Source organism: Pecten maximus, chromosome 9 (assembly GCF_902652985.1).
Source record: "Pecten maximus chromosome 9, xPecMax1.1, whole genome shotgun sequence".
Classification (NCBI taxonomy): Eukaryota; Metazoa; Mollusca; class Bivalvia; order Pectinida; family Pectinidae; genus Pecten; species Pecten maximus.
This window is the reverse complement of record NC_047023.1, coordinates 42,886,100-42,904,903: the sequence shown is the minus strand read 5'-3', so window position 1 is coordinate 42,904,903 and position 18,804 is coordinate 42,886,100. Positions and strand designations below refer to the sequence as shown.

Sequence of the window (18,804 nt, the reverse complement as noted above, 5' to 3'; positions counted from 1 at the left end):
ACATCTTATTCTTTTCTCACAACAATGAAGATAGTAACGCCGATTTGGTTTTGTATTCAGTGTTTCGCCAAACACTTCTTTGAATATTAAAGCTGTCAAATCTAACCTGTTTTTCTAAATTCGCTCTCTCCACCCACTCCGTTTCCTGTGAAATATTTTCCATTACTGCATTGGAAATGTCAGAGATTTCAGTATAAATCTGGGATATAATAAACTTCCGTTTCTAGACCTTACGCATCACTCAATGTTTAGTCAGAATCATTTTGCAAATGGCATAAACATATGCAAAAATATTGCAAATGCATAAGTGTTACGACACCTGTGCCTGGTTTTTATGTGATAAATGGACTGATAAGGTTAAACACACCCTTGAAATGTAATTTGTAGTATTGTACTAATCTGACATTAGTATTGCAACTCATACTTTAAACATTGACATATACGAAGCCATGCTGAGACAAACAAGACAAATTCAAATCGAAGTTAAAATTAAATTTGTGTTTTCTCAATATTAATATTTTTCACTTCATACAGACAACACAAGAGAGGAAGTTCCTGTCCTCGTACGGCGGACAAGGCAAAGCTCCACATTTAGCCTTCACGCCGTAGAACAGTTTTCCATCCTCATTGTGGGTACCTCCTCCGGGGATTGCCTGTGCATGCTCATCAACACATGCGTACTGTGAGGCTGCCGCGTGACCATGGTAACCGGACGCTAGGTTACCGTGATAGATTTCCGTCCACCCTGGGTAGCATTGTGTCCTACCCGGGATCATGAGAGAGGCGGTGTATTGTTCACCAAGACAGATGGCACACGGTACATCCTCTGCGAAATCCGACATTCCAAACAGAGCACTTGGTGCCTCATACTCAGCCCCGTAGATGTAACCGACAGATCCGCTATACACCACATTCTTGTTTGGTCCCCAGATGGGATCATCAGGCATACACACGTATTCTGCTGCAGCTCCAGTGTGGCTGTAATACGACCCACCAGCAGTACCTTAAGTAGAACATCGAATAATGTTTAACTTTATTCAGCAAAAGAAACATATATTCACTATTACATCATTTTAAGTACTGCAGTGTTATTGAATTCTTAATCTGGTATGTAATATGTAAGATTTTCCAGTAAAATTATAATTTGGGACTTGTGTGTGCCTTTAAAGGGATTTTGTAAATTCTATGTACGAAACACTGCCTGTCTTGTTGATTCCAAAATCGAATAGTAGAAGTGAAAATGATAGGCGAAAATATGCCAAAGAGAAATTATTTGCATGACGGTGGTATTAATGTGCGTTTTCTGGAACTAAGGGAGGTAATAAAGAAGACAAATAACTTGGCTTTAGTTTGTAAGGGATTTTACTCCGAGAATGCAAGTGATTCTTACTCGCTTTCCGAGTACAATGAATTTCTACTATCATAAGATTGTAAACAAGTGATTATTGGAGTAGTTTCTAGCTGAAGTTTTTTAATCTGCGTCACCGAGAAATAGCCAATCCTAAACCTCACAATAATAATCAAACAATGGCAGAACTTTCAAGATCGCAAGATATATAATTTATATTATACTGGATATAATAAAAAGTAAAGGGCCTAATACTGCACCTTGCTTGATGCCTGCATTAGTAGTTTTAAAGGATTTACTACTACCTCCCCAAAATAAGTTGTTTACGGGTTTTGACACAGTTATACAGTGTATAACCAATATAGAAGTTTCCTACATATACAATAAAACTTAATAACTAAACTTGCAAAAACTTTTCTGGTAGTATGAAGCAGAGATATAGGTCTGTCATTTTAAGAAACTTGTTTATCCCCTTTTTTAATTATGCCATAACCAAAGCTAGTTTCGACTTTTTCGGAAAGAATATCAAAGATAAAGGCTAGGCTATCAGACTGAATAATTATTAACAGATAATGGCTAATTCAATCATGGTCCATAGCTTTATTAACATGTCGTTCAGTTGGAGTTGTATGTCGATATAATAGAGTTCGTCCTTACCTCTACCTCTGGTGAGTATGATTCAGTATCGTTATTGTGGATACGGTAACACAGTAACCGTTTAATATATTGGCTTTACCACCATCAGTCATTACCATGTTTCTAGCATCGTTCACAAGGAGAAGTATAGTATTGGTAATGTCAGAAGTTTTGATAATTTGCAGACAATTTTCCAAATTTTTTTCTGGGGTTCGTATCAGGGTATTGATCTAAAAGTCATTCATGTTCGCAAAGAAATTTTCTTTGGTACGCCTAACTTACATGATTACGTCGTCTTCGAAATTTTGTCAAGTTTCCCATGGAACGATTACATTTGAATATATTTTATAGTCTCTCTCTTTTTCTTTGTCGTCGTAAATCAAAAGTAAACAAAGGTTTGCCATAAGGTCGAATCGCAACAGCTTCAGTTGGCATGTACTTCATCGCTTTCTGATCAATTACGAATTGGAGGTACCCATGTCAGAGAGTTGGTTTGTCTATTACGTTTATAAGGTGAAAAGATTGTATAATATCGTAATTTAAGAATGTGTATTTTCAACAGTTAAGAGACAAACGTTTATGTCACCAACAGCTTTTGATGGCAGTTTCTAAAAGAATCCGCAAAAAAATCCGTAATATTAGGAGGTTCTACATAATTTCTTATTTGGAAAATCTCCATCCAGACAACCTCGCCCACCCAAAATTCTACGTCAGTTCTTCCAAGGAACCGTTCACAAGAAAGCTGGATGTGTAAACTGCCAACTCTCACCCCGGCGTTAACTGGTCCTTGCGGTATATTCTCCCATGGGTATTTCAGCATTTGCTATAGAAGCATCAAGGTGAGTCTCTGTGACGAAAATGATGTCATAATCAGACGCTTACTTTTTTAAATGTTATGACTTATTTCTTACACAACGGATGTTCAAATGGAAGAAAGCTATGTCGTCATTATGATCTTGAGAGTCTGAGTTAAGAAAGACATGATTACAGGATTTGAGGAGCAATTGTACTGTCAAGACATGAACGTTGAGTTAAATCTGCACTAGGCATTAAAACGCAGAAAAAAATCAAAATACCATGAATATGCTGGTAGAATTGACCAATAACCGTCCAATATTGAGGTAAAGCCTTACCAATGATCGTCAAAAAGGTAAACGTGGAGGGGCAACCGGTCACATTTACAACTGTAGCAAACCACTCAGCTTCAAGGTAAGATTGACAAAGGATAGGTCAAAGGTGAAAAGAAACGAAAGATAGAAAAAATAGTGTAAACGGTCTCAGGTGAATGTCATGAAAGGGGGCAGGGATATAAGACAAGAAGGGTAAACAAGAGATCCCAGAGGGATCTTGGCACCCACCATTGAATGATCTTTATGATTTTCTCTCTATTTTACCCTTACTCTTACTAATCACTGTAAATTGCAAAACATCCCTCCAGTACTTTTCAAACAAGGGGAACTTATATATGAAATTTGTGATTTAGCGATAATGGCTGTCCGTCGACAATGTTTTCAGATTGGTCCAAAAATGCAATACGACGGACCAAGGGGCATCTTCAAATGAAATTTGAGAAAGATCCTTCAGTACCCTCTGTAAAATAGCGATAACAACTTCAAAATGAAATATGCATAACAAGGGACCAAGGGAAACCCATATTTAAAATTTCAGAAGATGCATTCAGTTCTTATTGACAAATAGCGATGACAAACTTCAATTGTCAAATCAAAGAAGGCTGCCTGTCGGCCATGTAGTTATCCGACTGGTCCCAAAATAAAGTATGTATAACTACGGACTAGGGGCAACCTACATATATAATTTCAGAGAAATCACTTCAGTTCTTTCTGAGAAATAGCAATAACAAACTTTTATGTGTCAAAATCAAAGATGGCTGCTTGTCGGCCATGTTATTTTCTGATCGGTCCCAAAATGCAATATTCATAACTACGGACCAAGGGATCCCTACATATAAAATTTGAGAAAGACCCCTTTGGTACTTTCTGGGAAATAGCTATAACAAACTTCAATTGTCAAAATAAAATATGGCTGCCTGTCGGCCATGTTGTTTTCTGATCAGTCCCAAAATGCAATATGCATAACTACGGACCAAGGGGAACCTACGTATGAAAGAAGAGGAAGATCCTTTCAGTACTTTCTGAGAAATAGCGATTACAAACTTCAATTGTCAAAATCCAAGAAGGCTGCCTGTCGGCCATGATGTTTTCTGATCGGTCCCAAAATGCAACATGCATAACTACAGACCAAGGGAAACCTATATATGTATTTTGAGAAAGATCCCTTCAGTACATTCCAAGACCATGTTGTTTTCGGATTGGTCCTAAAATGCAATACGGCAGACCAAGGGGAACCTACATATGAAATTTGAGAAACATCCCTTCAATACTTTCTGTAAAATTGCGATAAAAACTTCAATTGTCAAAATCAAAGATGGCTGCCTGTCGGCCATATTGTTTTCTGACTGGTCAAAAAATAAAACATGCGTAACTAGGGACCAAGGGCAACCTATATATGAAATTTCAGAAAGATTCTTTCAGTTCTTTCCGAGAAATAGCAATAACAAACTTCAATTGTCAAAATCCAAGATGGCTTCCTGTCGGCTATGTTGTTTTCTGACTGGTCAAAACATTAAAATGTGCAAAACTAAGGACCAAGGGCGACCTACATATGAATTTTCAGAAAGATCCCTTCAGTACTTTCTGAGAAATAGCAATAACAAACTTCAATCGTCAAAATCCAAGATGGATGCCTGTCAGCCATGTTGTTTTTCGATTGGTCCCAAAATGCAATATGCATAACTACAGACCAAGGGAAACCTGTATATGAAATTTGAGAAAAATTCCTTCAGAACTTTCTCAGAAATAGCGATAACAAGAATTGTTTACGGACGGACGGACGGATGGATCACGAACGCCAGGCAATTTGAATAGCCCACTATCTTATAAACAAATATAATGAAATGAAAGAAGTTTTCTGCTGTTATAAAGATAATAAGAGTAAAAATGATAAGAAAGCTTGAGATAATTTTATAAATAATAGCAAAATATATTAATTATTTAATGGATACGTATTGGGTATTATTAGATGGCCATAAACCTATACATGTGTATATACAAGGACAAAGAAATTATACAACTGTAAACTGTTTATAAACTGGATGCGTGTCATTGACATCAATACTGGAGGAAGGTATAACTCGGGTTGAATATCAAAAATAAACAATCATTGCATTGGATATCACACAAAAAATAGTTTCTATAACGAACACTGGAATTAGATTTTGCATATCGGAGCAGTTGACAATAGTTTAGGTTACCACATAATAAATGTTACTAGTTTTGGAAACCACATAATAAATGTTACTTGTTTGGGAAACCACATAATAAATGTTACTTGTTTGGGATACCACACAATGAATGTTACTTATTTAAAATGCCACAAAATATGTCACAGTTTTAGGATACCATTATAAGGCCAAACATAGACAGGAATGTATCACGTAGATAATGGTATACACGTTTCAGTCCATGATATTGCTATGTGGTGGTGGTCAGATCTTTTTGTTTTGACAAGAAATTTAAAGCGAAGGGATTTGTTTGTGTTGTTGTTTTTTTCGAAGAAATTATTATTTCATGCCCTAAAATCAGAAGACAAAGAGGTAAAAGCCCGATTCTGGGAAGATGCTCTCATCAATTACTTCTGGTGATAAACATATGGGACCTGTCCGCAGATCATTCATATGACAAAAACATTTCGTTGATTTTAAATATATATAAACATCAACAACTAAAGTCAATGTCATCCATAACATTACTGTAGTAGAACCATTCGGATAGGTTTAAGTACTTACCTGAGTAAACCATCGTAGTTATATTGGCCGGACAGTCACTTCTACCCCACCTAGTAAAGACGGCTCCCTTATCACCTGTCGAAAGGTAAAGAGAGTTTGATAGTTATATTGGCCAGCCAGTCACTTCACCCCCAACTTGTAATGAAGGCTCACTTGTCATCTGTCGACAGAGTTGGGTTTTGGGCTTTGTTTAGGGTCCTTTTAGGTCAAGGTCATTTAAGGACGAGCCTGGTTTTGGAGGTGGAGAAAAGCCGGAATACCCAGAGAAAAATCACCGACCAACGGTCTGTACAAGGTAACTGCCCTGCGTGTGTTTCGAACCCGCAACACAGAGGTGGAGGGCTTGTGATAAAGTGTCGGGACACATTAACCACACGGCTACCGCGGCCCCCTGTCGACAGAGATAATTATTTCTCTTACCCCGGACAGGGATATCCGCAGTTTTATTGACTGGAAATGTTGACGTGACGTGATTGAATTGTCGACGTAACGTCATTGTACTGTTTCTGTGACGTCATGGTATTGTTGACGTGACGAAATGCAATTGTTGAGAACGTGCAAAGAGCACGTGTAGCTTTCCTTCCCCTAGGGTGAGATAAGAAAATCCCACCCCGGTAAAACTGCGGATATCCCTGTCCAGGGTAAGAGAATATATTAATCTCACCCTCGGAGAAAAGAAAAGCTACACGTGCTCTTTTTACGCTCTCAGCAATTGTATTACGTCATGTCAACATTTTCTTGTGTTGATGTAACGTCAATATTAGATGCATAAGATATACAGGGTAAGAGAAAAATAATCATTCACCCCATGGAAGTGAGACAGGGGAATCTCAACCATCGGCAAGCCTCGTGTTTGGCAACTTAAGAATCTTCCCCTCGGGTTGAGATTCCCCTGTCTCACCCCCAAGGGGGTGAAATATTATATTAGTCTACCGCAGTCTGTTCAATTTAGGTTTAAAAGTTCTGATAAAATATTTTCATTTTCCTTTATTTCAACGGTATCTTTTGTAAAAAATTTATAGAAAGGAAATATTTTGAACTGTTTCTTTCCACATATATCAGGATGATCGCTAAATCTATTTCTTCTGTATTCTGGCACATTAACATATTTTTTTGTGCACGCGAAACCGGGCCTGTAGAGTATTGCTTGTTTCTCCAATATAATATTCCTTACATCCTGGACATATTTTGATATAAATTAGAAAGATTAAGTTTTTAACCATTTAAACACGGGGCATTTTTTGCTATAGATTTTGTAGTTGAGCTAAGATGAAGGATGAATACGAGAGGGGAATACGAAGACTTATGGCGAGGATATTCATATGGCGTTGTATCAGAGGTCATATAGTTAGGCCTATCAGTGATGACAAAGTTTAAGAAGGTGCCACATGTATAGATTTCATATGGGGTCATAACGGCACAACGACCATTATCTCTCGAGTCAGAGACCTGACCTGACCGAATATATCTCTAACAATACAGCTTTAAAATATAATAACTATTTGTCAAGATGGCGGAACAGCACACAGTTCTTTACGTCATTCTTACATTGAACTATACAGTACAGGCCACATACCGATATCATTAATGTTCCTATATTAAGAATAGCAGAGCTATACGCATAATGCTGTCAGGAAATATAACACATCAAAATGATTGACAGTTTGGCTCTCTGACCAATTCTAAAGTTAATGTGTTCCTCGGGCATCTTGCATTAATAATAAAATTGCATTGATACTTATCTAACTTAATCACAAAAAGGTCTACCTTATCAAAAGTTGCTTCGTTTATTAACTCATATGCTTGTATGAAGAATGTTTTAGTCCGAGATAGAAATTCAAATACTATAACAGAATCATATAAAAGTTGCTTTATGAATTTGTAGCATTGGCGTAAACTATGTCAGGACAGTTTAATGCTTACCCTTCTGTTTCAGTGTCTCTATAAATAAATACAAAGTTAAAGTAATCGCGTTACCGACTGCTCCGACATTTAGGTTTAACAAGTGGAAGAGTCTGTTGTCGCGAGCAATACAATGCATGGAAATAATGAAAATGATGCAGACATGAGACTTTTTATCATTATCTATCCTCGGTAGAATCGTGTTGGGTTTTTTCATATCTTTGGGTGGAACAACGATATTTTTTCCATGAATACATACCTTTTGTTTTAGTTGAATTTTCACATGCCACTCATTTCGCCCATGGGCAAAAACTTAACACCATCGTGCCGCCATTTGATTACAACTGCGTCGATCTTAAAATCTTTAAAAGCTTGAGCTTGAGAAGATAGGGGCACGTAACTATCGTATGGCTTTGCCTTCACTTGAGTTCGTTTACTCTATCATACAAGCGTAATACGTCTGTGACCAGCGCCGGAAACCCACGGTTGCACGGTTGATAAGTGCTGCTCAGCGTAGTGCAATCAACCGTGGGTCTCTGGGATAGGGGCGTGCAGCTCTGCCAGTTCTTTGTTTTGGGAAGTCAGCATGGTATTCTGTGCGTTGTACTTGGTCTGTAAGTCCACAAGGTTGGCATTCTGTGTGTTGTACTTGGTCTGTAAGTCCACAAGGTTGGCATTCTGGGCGTTATACTTGACTTGTATCTCCTGAAGTTCTGACTGGAATCTGGTCAGCTCCTGTTGGATGTACTGTGGATCACTGAGAAGGATTCGCTTCTCGTCAGATCCGTTTGTATAGGAAACAACTGCAACAGAAATGATCATCGTTAAAAACGACAACATTTTGAGGGAGTATTTTCGTCTGCTCTAATCGCTTGTATGATCTCGCTTCAAAAACACCGTATGTTATAATGAAAAAGATAAAAGGTTAAATGTCATTTCCACATGTGTCGTATCGACTATGGCCCATATGACATAGAATGGTCCATATCTGTAGTCCACCTATTTAAATTCTTTTAAGTCCACAGCTCGTCCACGTATAGCATGTGTAAAAGACAACATATTAACGCTGTACTGACGGAATGGTTGTGAAACCAGCCTAGTGATATATTTTTGTTGCCTAAGTTTTCATTTCTTCACATTCTCTGGATCATGCGCCTTTTTATGAACGTATTAGTTTAGAGACTATCCAAACATTCATTAGACATTTTCGATATCCAGGTAGGCTGACCACGTACACGGGCGTGAACTATACTGAGTGGTACAGTAGTGACACACTTGCCTTTCGTCTAGCTAACCGGGGGTCTACATTACCCTATCAGACGTGGAAAGGTATTAAGTCACCTGCCCGACCACGTGGGTTTTCTCGGGGAACTTGGAATGTTGAGGAATAGGGAGTTCGATGCAGATGTCAAGACTTTGATAGAAAGGATTCCTAGCAAGACCAAGGAGGGAAAAGGTACCAGCGCATTGATACTATATTGCGCATCCTGAAGGACAAAACAGATATTGGCGCCCTCTATTGACCCTTTATGCGATGTTGTAAGATGTTCGTGTAACGTAGTGAAAATGACCATCTAGATTTTAATTAGATTGATGAAAATAAAACTGCTACGGAGGAGACCAAAAATGTAATATTCATTTCTGCATCCAGGACTCATTGTATAAAATATATATACATAATATCAACATTCAAATTGCTGAACTGAGAAGCATTATAAAGATATTTTTCAATCCCCAAGATATTGAAACTTCTGACATGCACCCAGTAACAGTAACAATTGAGGGTGACCACGTGTTTTGACAAGATTTACTAGTTTCCGGGAAAATGTACTTTAAGTGGTATAAAAGGACTGAAGAAATGCTGTTCCATATAGGGTGATGCGGAAACAAACTAGAAACAACTACTAAGTATAATTAGATAAATTTTGCCATCAAGGGGGTGGAGTAAATCAGAAATGGGAAAGTTCAAAGGTATTATTATGTCACTACCAATTTTCAGAAATAGATATGACGTTGAGTATCGTTATCATCGGTCCTCCAGTCGACCGCCGGTAGAGTTGGCGTCTTGTTGAAAGTTATTGAATCTCTCGTCGAGAAACATGCACCTCTTCAAATATGATTGCACGAGACCAATTCATTTAAATTACTACAACTTCCAGCCGAAATCCTGTGAGTTGAAATCACTTCCTTGTTAAGCCCACCATCATCACCATCTGATAATGGTGGGTTATTCAAATCGTCCTGCTTTCGTGGCTCGTCATCCATTGTCGTCCGTCTGTACGTAAAAAATCCTTGTCAACGCTATTTCTTGAAAATTTCCTCAAACTTCACGTGTAGGTTCCCCGTGGTCCCTAGAGGTGCAAATCTTTTAAGAGTTTTTATCAGAAAGGCATAATGGCCGACAGGCGGCATCTGGCAGTTTGATAATTTGAAATTTGTTATCGCTATTTCTTGAAAAGCACTAGAGATATTCCTCAAACTTAATGTGTAGGTTTCCCTTGATACCTAGTTGTGCAAATTCAATTTAGATTCTTGATCAGATAAAAAAAATGGCCAACAGGTGGCCATCCTGGATTTTAAGCATTGAAGTTTGTTATCGCTGTTATTGGAGGGATTCATCTCTAACTTGACATATAGGTTCCACTTTTTCATGTCATTTTATTAGGACTATAAAACAGAAGGAAAAAGTAGAGAGAAGATAAGTCTGACATATAACCAATAAAGATCATCCAATGGTGGGCGTCAAGATCCTTCAGGGATCTCTTGTTTTACTCAAGAAATTTGTCGAAGCAGTGCTGAGTGATAATCTAACTATTGAATAAGTCATTGGCTGAGTCAATTGTTCAATTTCATTTCAAACCCACTTACATTAGACCACTGGTGTAGAAGCCTGTTATAGAAGGAATTGCCTCCCGCGTCAAATCTTCCGTTCCCTTCAAAGATCATGAAGAAGATTGTTTTTCCAGCTTTTAGAGACTTATCTCCATGCCAACAGTTTCTCTGACAAGCTACAATCAGTCAGTCGCACGGGGCACTTCACCGAGAAGGTCCTTCTTCGTGTCCACAGTGAATGTAGAGCGTTTCTTATCATGCTTGAGCTGTCGTTTGACGTTAATGACGATAGCCTACTGTTCAAACGTCCAAAGTACTCCTATGGGGAGATTGGTGTTAGTCTTCGCTGGATCCAGTCCTGTGATAGTAAACGACGACAGCCTGTTACCATAGGATCAACTGTTTCTGACAACAAAACCTTAGACTCTAGGTTCATCATGGGTCTATGCTGGGATTACCAAATATCGTTTTATTCTAAACCAATCAGGGAGACTTATCGTTGTAGGCTTCAGTACCATTATAATGAAATGACAATCAAGAATGTCAAATGATTTATTCTTTTTTCGTTGTTCTTGTAGTTGCTCTTGTTTTTGCTTTGTTTTTTTGTTTTTTGTTTTGTTTTTCGCTACAATAGTATCTACAGAAAGTCCAGTCTGTCTTACTACCAGACATCATTACCTTGATGAACTCTGTACACGTAATATGTATATGACATGCCCAGGTTGTTTTCCTGTAAGTGTTACAGCACACTCACCCGGGGTCTCCAGCCCAAGTTTACAAACTATTGAGATAGTCCAAGCTATGAGAAAGCTACTGGTGTACCCATTGATAGTTCATCGAACACTGGCAAACAGGCAACCACTAATGCAAATTCCTGTCATTCGCTTATCACTTCTCGTTTAGACTACGGTAATGAGTATCTGATACACTAATTAGTAATTACTGAGACGCCTGGGGGTACATGTACAGAGCACACCTGTAGCGTGGTAATCCGTATATAATTAGCATATGTAGTCATTTCATGCTTTATCAGTCGATAGTCAAAAATTTTCCCTTAGATGTTAGGACTAACCCGATGAACTGTTTCCCGAGGTCGCGGGCCGGGGAATGTTCAGTTCCTAAGGTTTGTTCCAACACTGTGGAAATAGTTTTGACTTTTGACTGATTAGGCATGAACCAAAATAATCGGATACCGGCCATTTGAAAACAAGACGTTATTTTTCGACAACGCAACCATTTTATTGTATCAACATTTTATTCCTGTAATAAGTGGTATTCCCCAGAGAAGTGTACAAAATGGTCAGACACGTGGCTACTGACTTCTGGTTCCAGCCTGCATCGTGGCTGGCGCATTTTGTGCACGTGCACTATATGTTAAAAAAAACGGGAAATCCTCTCCCCAGCCAGGAAATACTAATGAATACCAATGAATGTCCAAAGAAAGCAACAAACCAAAACCATAAATAAACAACCGAAACAGCGTGAGAATACTCCTATACACTCATATTTTACAAGGATTGCCTCCATGAGAGCAGAAGTTGGAATCAAAATGGCTGCCAGTGCGACCCAGAACGAATCTCTCGAAATACATTCAGATTTAAGAAAGTTAATTCAATCCATAGAGAGGAATTTTGTAAGCAAAATAACTAAAGTTGAGAAGAAATGGACATGGATAAATTTTGAAATAGAATTGATAACGCGGAAAATAAAGTGGAAGAGAAGTGAGAAACGGTCGGTGAAGAAGTGCAGACTATTGCTATGAAAAGATCGATGAAATTAACATGCAGAAAAAACAGAGCCTTAAGAAGGCGAAAATTAGTGCTCCTTACTAGAGTTTCTAGAAAAACAAGCAAAATACCAACCGGCAAGGAGTAGAAATATATTGTCTTAATCTGCTATCTCAGGGGCGTCGGTCGGCAAACTGAACAACAGATTCGTGAGTTCATGTGCGAGGAACTTTAAATTGATGCGCAAGTGGTAGGCGCGATGATCAAGAACCTGACTACCACGTCAACTTGATCAGGCTACCGACGGAAGGGAAACAACTCCTAGTCTCTCACACTTTCGCTTGAAATTCGCGTGTTTAAAACATAGAGACTATGCAATCCTTCCAACTCTGCACATAGACAGGTCTAAAAACAACAGTGTCAGATCATACCTTACTCCGGACCTAAGGAAGAAATGGAGTGAGCGTGTTGGGTTGGCCCAAAGGATTCGAACAAAGCAGGGACTACATCGATCCGCGATAACACGAAGGTGTGGTTAGGAGCGAGGGAAAATACGTAATATCGCTTGGGGAGATATGAGAAGAGTGTGACTTTAAAGACTTGAGCTATTGCAGGATAAAAAAATAAGTTAAAATTGACTGGAAGTGGTGTATGATATTCTTCGTGAAAGTATACTGAAATACCTAAGATACCTTTTTGTTTTGATTTTAAAATTGAAACTGCAGAAGATATTTGCTGTAAATAATAAGCCAAATGAGTTTTGTGCTGGATATTTGATCTTGCTAACTTTGTACATTCCGTGTTGAGTGTAGGTGTATACTTAATGACGACCAAAGGGGTTGTATATTATATGGCTCATGGCTGGATCCATTAGATTTCATATTTCTTGGTCTAGATAAAGTGTGTGGAACTTTAAATTTCTAGAGAGAAATGTCGTTTATATCATCTAATAGACGACTTCCAAAATAATCATGTCAAGTATCGGGCCGACCATCACCGCGCCATTGAAAAGTTCTTTTTAAGAACGCCGATGTGGCGCAGTGGTATAGGCTGCGGGTATTTCTGGCTAGGCGATTGGGAGCCGTAGATAATTAGTTCGGAGCCCAGTTAGGGCACGAGTCATAAAGTTGTCTTCCTTCGTCAATTGTGTTACTATATATAGATATATGATTCAGAATCTGAACTAGAGTAATATCTATGATCATTGATGAGTCACATAGATGACAGTCCTACACTAGATACGGTATCTATTGACGAGTCTGTATAAGAGTAATTGTTGACAGCGCTGTACTAGATACGGTATATATATGGTGAGTCAGGCATACTGACGACGGGTGTTCTAGATATACAATCATGTTAAACAATTGTTAGTACATAAGGGTCCATGGATTACATGGTTAAATGAATTCCATATATAATTCAAGAATTAATAAAATATACATTTATTTGCAGCATCTGAAGACCTGGATAGGTTTCTTAAACATTCTAATATAGATGATAGCTCAAATAATATCTTTGGTTAATCTATACTCATTTACTGAGACATGGCTGTATTGAAGGGGCCATGGAGGAAAGTCTGTCTGTGAGGATGCTGTACATATATGTAGTATACCCGTAAGTGTTCCACCACTTACACGCATTTTAAAATAGTATTCCAAATATGTATGTTGAGCGGCCATGTCATTAGAAGTACCTCAATCTTTTTTTCTTTTCCTTTTTTTTTTGTTTAAATGTTATAATATATTCAAACACGAACACCAACATCATATCAGCCAGAGAAGCAAGATCTCCGTAGGAAACCTCCATGCATGTCCTAAAGACGTCATGGACCCAGGCATATATCGACCAACTAGAGGCAACACAGAGACGGGGAGCAAGATTTGCAGGAGACTCTAAGTCCGAGGAACCAGGCAGCATGACAGCCATCCTTAAACATGGATTGTTAGGCGATAACTCCCCACTCTTGTAATGTCAAAATTTTGGCCCGTGGCTTATTGGTTTAATCATGATCAATTGGAATCTTAGGTGATTCGAATGGTGGCCTATGATTTTATCTCTATTGTTTAGTGCCCTGTGTGCCTGTTGGGTCGAATACAGTATCATTTTTGAGAGTCTGTGGATAATTCCCAACAGTCTTCTCCTATTTGTCAACTTTTAGGGGTGTGGGAAATGATTTGTATCTTCCAAATTGGAGCCTGGATCAATAGATATTTAATTTGTATGTATGTTAATGTATCACGTGTAATTATTGTTGTGTTGTGAGCAAAAGGAAGGAGTGCAAATCAGAACTGTGAATGAAAGTTGTGTTATTGAAATGTGTTTTGTATATTGTGTATTGTATACCATGTGTTGAAAAAGCAAATAAAATATTTCCAAATGGAAAAAAAGACACGTGACTACTTAAAATTCTTTCAAACTGATAAAAAGTGTTATCAATAAGAGCTTCAGACAAAAATATACACACGTCAGATCGACCGGAAGACGAGCGGCTTCAATTAGAAAATATTACCAGTGAAAAGGACATTGATAAACTGGAATTTAAGAACACACATGCATCTTATAGTTAACATGGAAAACAACATAGTTGAATTATTTAGATCATCTGTGTTCCTTGATACAGGTGTGTTTAATTATATAAATTATTATTCAAAAACACCAGTTGTGTAAAGAGGAGCAACTAAGCTACAACCTGGCTTTAAGTATTTGTCATACACCGAAAGTTTAGAGACATTAAATCTACCAATACTAAAGCACCGACGGAGTAGAGGAGTCATGATAAACGCTTTCAAAATAAATTGTCAACAAAACATATGATTCCAGAGTAAATATTTCCAAATGGACAATTCAAACAGAACCAAGGTCACACCATTTTCAGGGCGCACACGCCATGATTCACAAATGTCTTCCAATACTCTTTCATACCTAGGACCATACATGACTGGAACTACCTACCTATCCATTATATTCAGGTCCCCTAGCTGCCTTCAAAATCAGTGCAAGAGTTCTCTAAGCCTAAACCACACTGTCTTGTTATTCTTTGCCGTGAAAATAAATGTGACTTTTAGTATGTCAAAATATATCTTTAAGCCTTGAAAAGGACACTTTTAATGGCACTTGCTACGCATACCTGACCAAAATAATCTGTATTGAGTGTGCGTCAGTATCGTACAGAAACAGAAACACCACCTCTGTGCCAACCCCAAGTGGAACTCCATCCCCAGCGATGCCCAATATCCGTGTGAGCACACCAGGGATATTGAAGCTGCTCCAGGGACTCGGCCCACAAAACATCTTGCCCGGACTCAATACCATCGAGACTACTTTGGGAACTAGCTGCTGAACTAGCCCCTGTACTCAGGATATACAGGCCTTTCTTACACACATCCACCGTCCCTGAGGCACGGAAACAAGCTCATAGTGTTCCTAGTTCCAAGAAAAAGACATCCAGTCAAAGTAACAAACTACAGGCCAGTGTCTCTCATTTGCTTTAAGTTGGTAGAGCATATAATCCACAGCTCAGGCATGGATTACTTAGACCGTCATAGCATCTTGTCAGACACACAACATGGCTTCCACAAAAGATCTTCCTAGACTCAGCTCCTTCAGACTATCCCCGAGCTAGCAAGTGGAGGTGATGGAGGTGATAAGTCCTTTGATAAAGTCTCCATCGAAGACTCCTTCAGAAACTATATCACTACGGAATCCGAAACAACATCTACGGCTGGTTTAAGGACTTTCTATATGGCATGAAGCAACGCGTGGTCGATGAGGGGAGTCAATCGACAGACACTGGCGTTATATCAGGGGTCTCGCAAAGAACATTGGTTGGCCTGCTCCTTTTCCTGTTGTATATTAACGACTTGCCGGAATCTGTTAACTCCGGCGTGCTCCTTTTTGCTGATATCTTATAGACCAATCAAGAACCCAGAAGATAAAGGCTCTCTCCAAAAAGGCCTGGACAACTTACAGAAGTCAGAGGATACCTGGCAAATGAAGTTCAATCCAAAGAAGTGCGTTGACATGCATATGAGCGGAGAAAGATGGCCAAGTACGTGCATCTACCATCATTACGGACACACCTTACAGACAGTACTATCCAGCAAGTACTTCGGAGTCACCATCGCATCTGACCTCTCGTGGCGCGAACACCAACATCATATCAGCCAGAGAAGCAAGATCAATAGGCTTCCACCGTAGGAAACCTCCATGCATGTCCTAAAGACGTCATGGCCCAGACATATATCGACCAACTAGAGGCAACACAGAGACCGGGAGCAAGATTTGCAGGAGACTCTAAGTCCGAGGAACCAGGCAGCATGACAGCCATCTTTAAACACCTAGGCTGGAACTCCGTGGGACAAAGGAGATTGAGGGCTAGAGTGATTATGTTCAATAATATCATCTACCATCAAGTTGACTCGAGTCTGGAGCAGAACAACAAACAAATACCAGCACGGCTCGACCTCTTCCTTCATAGGTTCCTCCCTCTAGCCCGAATTTTCTGACGATCTTACTACGTAGATACGTCAGAACTTCTTACATACAGAAAATGAGCAATTTTTGCGACCCACCATCAGGTCGGCGTTTGAACATACGTTTACTCCATTTCCCCTCAATCTGACACATAAAAGGTATACATCAATTAAAAGGTAAGATAAAATTGTATTAGCTTACATACATATATTACTCACTGGTCATTGTTCACTAAATCGCCACAAGGCGATATTAACATCAGAACCCTTCGGATTAGTTCCTCCCCAGGTCCATCTGTACCTTGAAACAACTGCCTAATAACGTAAACATCAAGGTAATAGATTGACTGCCCGCATTCATGTCCAGAATTACACCAATGGACCTCCTGGCCACCAGTAGTCGTTAGTCCTTAGACTTTTTCGTCATCTATACCTGATGCCTGATACCTCTTCTTCGACGTCGCTGGTTAGCTGATATCAGCTAATTCTGACGCATCTTGTAGGATTAACTCACTGTTATCCGGTTGCGCATCATAAAAACTTGGGTAAAACTTAAAATCTATATATACTATAGGCCTAGTTCTAGCAAAAAAAAAAATAATCTGGTGGCCAGAGTTGCGCACAGCAGGCCGCTGGAGTCTAGTACACTCTATTTAGAAGAATGTATAACGAGTTATATTGCCAAATATTATTTTTGCAATACACCCGGTCACCCGTTATTAAGCAGACATTTTATTTTGTTAAACATTGCATTGTTTAGTGTATATAAGCAGAGACATATATAGTCTATACATATGTCTCTGATATAAGGCCTTTATTGAATGCACTATTCGCCATATGTTATAAGAGTTGTCTCCCCGCTATTACATCACGGACTTCCTAGCTATCTCAGAAGGAATTTATGGCGCGGGAAGGATGTCATAATAAAATATTTTTGCCTAGGCAAAATTATTTTTGCCTAGGCAGAAATCGAATTTTGCCTAGGCAAAAATAAAATATTGCCTAGGCAAAATTCGATTTTTGCCTAGGCAGAAACAATTTTGCTTAGGCATAAATCGAATATTGCCTAGGCTGAAATATTTTTGCCTAAGCAATATTCGATTTTTGCCTAGGCAGAAATAATTTTGCCTAGGCAATATTTTATTTTTGCCTAGGCAAAAATATTTAATTATGACATCCTTCCCGCGCCATAGGACTTGTAATTTACATAGGCCTATTTTAATACATATGTAGATTCAATATCGCAATAAAATCGTAAAAAAAAAACTATAGGCCTATTTCAAATTCTCCAAGATATTTATCAAGATTTTATAAGTTCTAGATTTATATATCTACTGAAAGCAGTAATTCCATGACCCATCCCAAACGTGGAGTCCGACATCCTTTAACCATAGCTACAAAAATGTAGAATAACAGATATACTTTAACTGTTACATATATAAAGAGTGATAATAGGCATATAACTTAGTGATTATATAGCTACAGTAGGGTATTCTTATTGACAGAACGTCTGACTCATGGTCATAGACCACAGCTAGGTACTTGTGGACATGATTATGATATTTTTTTAATTTAAATGTTACAAGATACAACAAGATACTAAAACAAAGAACAGTTGAAATAGCTCTACAGAGCTAATGTTCTTTGTTTTTAACATATGACTTTAAATAAAGCTTCTTGTATCTTGTATCTACCTGTGTCATAGACCAGCATTTCTTTATCAGGAAAAAAAATGTGTAATTATCAGCGAGGCAGAGACATTCAGATACTATCTAATCAATGGAATGACTAGTGTCACCTCAATACTTTAAAACCCTACGTATCTGTCGTCAGTTTAACTTAGATCTGTCATAGCGGTTTGCTGACAGGCTGATGAAGCAGGGAGGTGTCAACGAAGACAACTCCCTTCTGCCACCTGCCTATATGCTTCCGCTTTGCATTGAAAAATATAGTTCTTGTTTATTTTTGAGATATGCATTTAAATTTTTGAGATAAAATTTGTTATAACTTAAGAATATGAGC

At 38.5% G+C, this 18,804-nt stretch overlaps 1 protein-coding gene across 1 annotated transcript; it reads right to left on the bottom strand.

Annotated features, from left to right (window-relative positions):
* Positions 1 to 452: 452 nt before the first annotated feature.
* On the bottom strand, positions 453 to 5,926 carry LOC117335191. The gene is made up of 2 exons (XM_033895173.1): positions 5,850 to 5,926; positions 453 to 1,003 (listed from the first exon to the last, which is right to left on the bottom strand). The coding sequence occupies exons 1-2, from the start codon at positions 5,860 to 5,862 to the stop codon at positions 522 to 524; spliced, it is 495 nt and encodes a 164-aa protein (XP_033751064.1). The 5' UTR covers positions 5,863 to 5,926; the 3' UTR covers positions 453 to 521.
* Between the last annotated feature and the right edge of the window lie 12,878 nt (positions 5,927 to 18,804).